The sequence below is a fragment of the Girardinichthys multiradiatus genome, chromosome 7 (assembly GCF_021462225.1).
Source record: "Girardinichthys multiradiatus isolate DD_20200921_A chromosome 7, DD_fGirMul_XY1, whole genome shotgun sequence".
Taxonomy (NCBI): Eukaryota; Metazoa; Chordata; class Actinopteri; order Cyprinodontiformes; family Goodeidae; genus Girardinichthys; species Girardinichthys multiradiatus.
This window is the reverse complement of record NC_061800.1, coordinates 26,201,134-26,207,135: the sequence shown is the minus strand read 5'-3', so window position 1 is coordinate 26,207,135 and position 6,002 is coordinate 26,201,134. Positions and strand designations below refer to the sequence as shown.

Here is a 6,002-nt window from a genome sequence, read left to right as displayed (position 1 = left end):
CTTTATTTCGGACTTTCCGGCTGCAGCTGCTATTTTAGCAATGAAACAACTTTGCTGTTGTTTCTAAATTAACTTTCTATAACTTTTTAACGCATTTCTACGCTGCATGACCGAAAAATATTACTGGCAGAGCCTTAATGTGTGATAGTTACAATTAGCAGTCCAAGCACCTGTTTTCGAAATATTTACATTTAGAAAAATTGCATTTTATGCTAATTTTACATTTATTTACTGTATGTTTTTTTAATTGTATGTGAACTATCACATATATATTAATTTAACAAAGCCCTACTTCAAAATTAACATGATTTAACTGAAAGATTGAAGTGTCTAGCCTCAAACTTAGGCACCCTGTACCAACTGTCACACATGGTGGTGGCACCATCATGCTGTGGGGCTGTCTTCCTGCAAGTGGTTCTACTGTATTGCACAAAATGGATGGAAAAACAAAGATTCAGGACTACCTCTTAAATCTTCAACTTCATCTCAAATAAACAGGCCAGTCATCCCACACAAACAGATGGAGCAGGCTAACATTAAGTTTATTCCAATCTATTCCACCATATCCATCACTTCGCCTGCCTCTCTTCTTACCCTGATGCGACCATCACTCTGGAACTGGGTAAATCTGGACTCATCAGACCATATGACCTTCTTCCATTGCTCCAGAGTCCAATCTTTATGCTGAATAGTAAATTGAAGCTTTTGTTTCTGGTTAGCCTCATTGATTAGTGGTTTTCTTAAGGCTACACAGCTGTTCAGTCCCAATCCCTTGAGTTCCCTTCGCATTGTGCGTGTGGAAATGCTCTTACTTTCACTATTAAACATAGCCCGGAGTTTTACTGTTGTTTGTCTTTGATTTGATTTCACCAAACGTTAAAGTGATCACCAATCACATTTCTCCCTCAAAGACGATGGGTCCCCACTATCCTTCCAGTTTTTAATAATGCGTTGGTTCAGTTCTTAACCCAATTTTGGTAGTTTCTGCAATCTCCTTAGATGTTTTCCCTGCTTGATGCATGCCAATAATTTGACCCTTCTGAAACAGACTGACATCTTTTCCAAGGTCACAGCATGTGTTTATCGACATGGTTGTTTAAGAAATGAGAAGCAACTCATTGCACCAGTTGGGGTGAAATAACTTATTGCCAGCTGAAACATAATTGCCCATGCGGTAATTATCCAATGGGAGGCTTGTACCTAATTGCTTAGTTAAATCCAGGTGGCAACTTTTTTTTTGGCCAGGCAGTGTATGTTTAGACCATTTTTTAGTGGGGGTGTATGTATATATTTGAGCTTTCATGTATAATGTGTGGATTAGACAAAACAATATTTCAAATTTAAGCTAACAATTTTATTTTTTTTTAAATGTATTGAAAATATGTGTTGTCTAATCTTTCTACCAGTTCCAAATTAATATAACATTCATGACCATTATGGTCATGAATGTAACCCGTCTGTAAATTCAAGTTGGAAGATATTCCGTATTCCTAAATATTGGATTTTTGAGGGTTCAATCTACGAATGTTCGGCTTCTAAATAAAAAGATTAGCATTTTTATCCAAATGCCCACTAATTTAAGGAAACGTATGAAATTCTGATAGTTGTAAAGGAACACGAAACATAACTCTTAATTGTTAACGTAATACATTTACAGAGGGTAAGATAAATAAAAATTATTCCACACTAGAGACAAAATGAATGCAAAGCAAAAAGATGTTAAGCAAAAACAGTTAAAAATGTATTATAAACTTGGTTGTAAGCAAAAAAGTAAAAAATACAAATATTCAACTACAGTAGGATAAAGAGAAAACAAAAAGCAGGGTGTTCTGCAGTGTAAATGCCAGCATCTATTCCAATATAAGCATCTAATTCTGTTCAGCAGCTCAATATTTAAATGCACTTATAACAATACATAGTTAAGTATTATTTTAATTTCATCATTTACCTCATGTACCACAGCCTTGGGTGAACATTCTTTAGCACTATGAAGAATTAAAAAAATTCATTCTGCTGTTTCTTTCAATATTAACCTGTGAATTACTCAAAAAAGCACCTAACAAAAGGGAGAAATCACTGCTTGGTCTACACATAGCAGAAAATCTAGCAAGAAAACAAATGACATTGTGTTTTTAGACCCTTCAAAAATACCAATGGGAAAATAGGTCTTCAAAAGCCATCCAGGAAAGACAAAAACAGGGCCAAAAAAACATATCCTTTCAATCCATGTTTGTGAAAGCATCTCAAGAGACAGTACCAATGAAGATTAGCTCTCAAAAAATACAGATGAAAGTCTAAAATGTATAAACACAAAATCTCATGTAACAAAAAAAGATAAAAATTTGCATACAATTTGGTGGTTCCAACTGAAGTAATTCAAGAGGATTTTTGGAAGTTTTACAACAATAAAGCATGGTGTTGGCTCCATCATGATTTGGGGACTTAGCTAATGTTTATAAAAATTTATAGAAATACAAATGTAGAAATGGACTTTTCAGATTTTGCTCTGACAAAAAGGTGTTTGTAGCAACTTCAGAGCCAAAAGCAGTAAAACATAGAACACAGAAAGAAAAAAAACAGATGAAATACAATCATTCATGGTTTGGTCTCTGCAGAGGTTCAACCTCAAAATAATTAAATCAGCATTATAAGTTATCTTGACAGGTAAACTAAACAAAAGGCAGCCATTACCCAAAAGAAGATCTTTGAACTGTCATTCATGAAGGTTGGAGAAAACTTGATAAAGAATATACAGGGTGTGTTTTGAAACAAAATAGTGGACATTGTAAGAATTATGCAAACTTTATAGTGTATTTTCTTTTAGATGTTTGCACATTATTCAATAGATTTTCATGCCAAACCTTAGAGAAATGAAGAGTATTACAAAATTCTTGCACAGCATGTTTTTATTTCAATGATCCAAATTGTCAGCCTAGCTCTCTGATTTACTATTCCTCTTCCTGACATCTCCATCAGCCTCAAGATTGGCCCCTTCCGCCAGTTCAGAGAGGGCCGGACCAGCTTTGCTGTTGTCCTCACTTCCCCTGTTGGTATGCAGAGAATGCAGGATCTGGTCACTGGGGCGTTTCCAAGACGTTCGAGTGGCAATCCAGAGGACAAGAGCCCCATAAACAACCAGGAGGATTCCCAGAACATTCACAAAGATTGCCTCTGGGGGAGAGTCCTTGTACTTGGGGTTGCTCCTATATTGTACAGAGAAAATAAATTACACTGATTTATATAAAACATAAACATAGATAAAACATATACAGAACACACACACACATATGTGTGTACTTACAGGCCAAAGATAAGTTTTTCTGTGATGCCCATGAGAGCAACTGCTATGACGCTGGTGAAAAGAAAGAGACCGCTGTAGACATGGATGGGCATAAAAGCTGCTCTCCAGGACACAGGTGTAACTGGTATCAGGTATAGGCCGACTCCGAGAACAAGCTGCCCATTCAAGAACGGGGGAAAAAAAAGACATTTATCAGATGCTTCAGTCTTGAAACTGAAGCATCTTGGTATTCATCATGATTATGTTACAGAAATAACCAGTAAAGATGAAAAAAAACTCCTGAAAAAGCATGGCAAAATCAACTATTATGTTAGGAAAATAGGGTCTGTTTACCTGCAGACCGTACAGTATAACTGCTGCCAGACCCAGCCAGCTGTGCAGACTGTACATGTTGGGAATTTTAGCCACGTTGTGGAAGTCAAAAACTGCCACCATGGAAATAACGGCAAAAATGAAGGCTGCCAAGTTCAAGCCTGCATGGATGAACTTCATCATCAGCTTGCTGCACCGCCAGGTCCAGGGAAGCCTGTACACAATTATGGCTGCAAGAGAGGATCAGTGGCGGTGTCAATGTTTTCAACTACATGACTCTTAAAAACAGCTGACTCATTTGGCATAAGTTAGATAATATGCTTGCTGGACTTATAAAGGGTGCAACGTTTTAAAGGTCACTACACAGTGTGAAATCTTCGTTGTTTCCTGGATAGCACTTTCCTGCTGCGGATGTACAGTACCTTGAACTTGTTTTACATTTTGTATCATTACAACCACATACTTCAATGTATTCTATTGGGATTTTATGTGAAAGACCAACACAAAAAAGCACATTACTATGAAATAGTAGGAAAAGCACAGATTTTTTTAAGGAATAAAACATTATCCTGGAGTTGCAGCAGCAAAGCTTTAGGTCTGATGGAAAAGTGCTCTGTGAGAAGTTTAAACCTTAAAATGTTTGTTTTATAACCTAACTCAGCTTTAGGTTTCTCAGCTAAATAATCCCTGATGTGGTACAAAGTTTCTTTGTCTTCATGATGCTGGTTCTTCACAAATGTTCCCTAACAAACCAATGAGCTCTTTATAGGGCAGCTGTATTTCTGATATTCTAAGATTAGGTCTTATTTGGCCCTAAAAACACTCGTCACAACTTTTACACTTCTTTTGGTAAAAAAAAAACAAGAAAACTATGAATCATTTTCCTTCCACTTTACTATTAGGTTACTTTGTGTTGATCTGTCACCTAAAATAAATAAAGTTTATAGCTGAAACATGACAAAGTACAAAAACCTTTGCACTACAATTTATGGGTGTAGCACCGGTCCTGGCCCCTCTACTGAAGACATAATACCAAATCAATCTCTTAGGATGAAATGTCTTAGCAAAGAAACCGTAACTGACTGGTCACTTGGACCAATTTTTTTTAACTTTAACATTGAATTAAAAATCAAGTTGATGCACTTTTAGCTTAAGCCGTTTTGAGATAAGATCACAGGTTTCATCTAGTAGATCAAGGGTCTGCACCGTGGCTCACTTAATATATTAAATGATGAAACATTGCCCTGTTTTTTTTTTTTTTTTCATTCTTTCGTTCTGTGCCCACATGAAAAACACACCCACCCTGCCCCCCTGGTAAATTTGGTCTAGAACCGCCACTGCTACATTTCAATGCCAACACCCACCTCCCCCAAGATTCTGGAGAATAAAAAGTATTGTTTAACTCGGCTTCTTGATTTCCTCTCCAAACAGCCACAGTGTTTTCAGACGTCTTGGAATGAGAGCGTCATCCACCTTACCTATGCCCTGCAGGAAAATGAAGCCTGTGACGATCAGCACCGGATGCCAGTTGAACTCAGCCAGTCCGCCGTCCCAGGCCAAACCTTCCTTAAAGTGGAGAACCCACCTCAGCACGAATATTATGGCGACAAACCCGAATGCTCCGGCGGCGGACAGAGCGAACAGGAACTGCTTCATATTCTCCATCGCCAATTAGTGTGTGAGAAGTTCAGCAGCAGCAGGAGGAGGAGGACGGAGCGTCTGCGCTGCAGCCGCTGTTTTCCAACATCTACAAACTATTTCAAAGGTTGGCTGCTCGTGAAGGAGCGCCGTCACGTGACAGGGCGCTACGCAACAGTTTGGAGGAGCGACGTTTTGTAACTCCGGTGGTTACAAAAGTGTCTGGACCTGTGAAAAAAAACAGTATATATTTGTGCTGTGTCATCATCTGACCTCAGCTGGAACACATATCCTTGAAGTGCTTTCTTATCTGTCATGACAACCACAGACATAAACTCAAATGAGTCAGATCTGAATTACATAACTGGAGGAAGCCGTTAAAAGCTACTATTACGGTCGTTTATTAGGGGCGATATGGCTGTCCGCCCAGGGCTGAATGTTTTGGGAGCCTTATGAGCTCTTATAAAATAAAAATAAAAAGTTGTATAAGTTGCATTCCAAACATTTTTTTCTTTGTTGATCGTCAATCAATAGGTAGTGGCGCCATCTAGTGTTTACACTGCGTAAGTAATGTGAGAAAATGTGTTTCTACTGCACGGCTGGCTAATAACACTGAAATTGTTGATTGATTAAATAAAAAAGGTTATTTCATAGTTTTTTGAAGTATGTTCACCTCATTTTATTATCTTTAGTATAAAATCCAAAATACTTGGATTGGTCATACCTTTCTTTAAACACAATCTGAGATTCA

At 37.7% G+C, this 6,002-nt stretch overlaps 1 protein-coding gene across 1 annotated transcript; it reads right to left on the bottom strand.

The window, feature by feature from the left end:
• Positions 1 to 1,719: 1,719 nt before the first annotated feature.
• On the bottom strand, positions 1,720 to 5,831 carry LOC124870918 (plasma membrane ascorbate-dependent reductase CYBRD1). Its single transcript, XM_047369776.1, has 5 exons — positions 5,612 to 5,831; positions 5,092 to 5,479; positions 3,635 to 3,843; positions 3,302 to 3,456; positions 1,720 to 3,203 (listed from the first exon to the last, which is right to left on the bottom strand). Exons 2-5 carry the CDS (start codon positions 5,276 to 5,278, stop codon positions 2,933 to 2,935), a joined length of 822 nt encoding a protein of 273 aa, XP_047225732.1. The 5' UTR covers positions 5,279 to 5,479; positions 5,612 to 5,831; the 3' UTR covers positions 1,720 to 2,932.
• Between the last annotated feature and the right edge of the window lie 171 nt (positions 5,832 to 6,002).

Excerpts from the sequence above, each read along its gene's own strand:
- LOC124870918 (XM_047369776.1), bottom strand. The coding sequence starts at position 5,278 with ATGGAGAATATGAAGCAGTTCCTGTTCGCTCTGTCCGCCGCCGGAGCA. Across the intron at positions 3,457-3,634 it reads TTATACTGTACGGTCTGCAG|CTTGTTCTCGGAGTCGGCCT; the intron begins GTAAACAGACCC and ends TTGAATGGGCAG. Across the intron at positions 3,204-3,301 it reads GAAAAACTTATCTTTGGCCT|GAGCAACCCCAAGTACAAGG; the intron begins GTAAGTACACAC and ends TGTACAATATAG.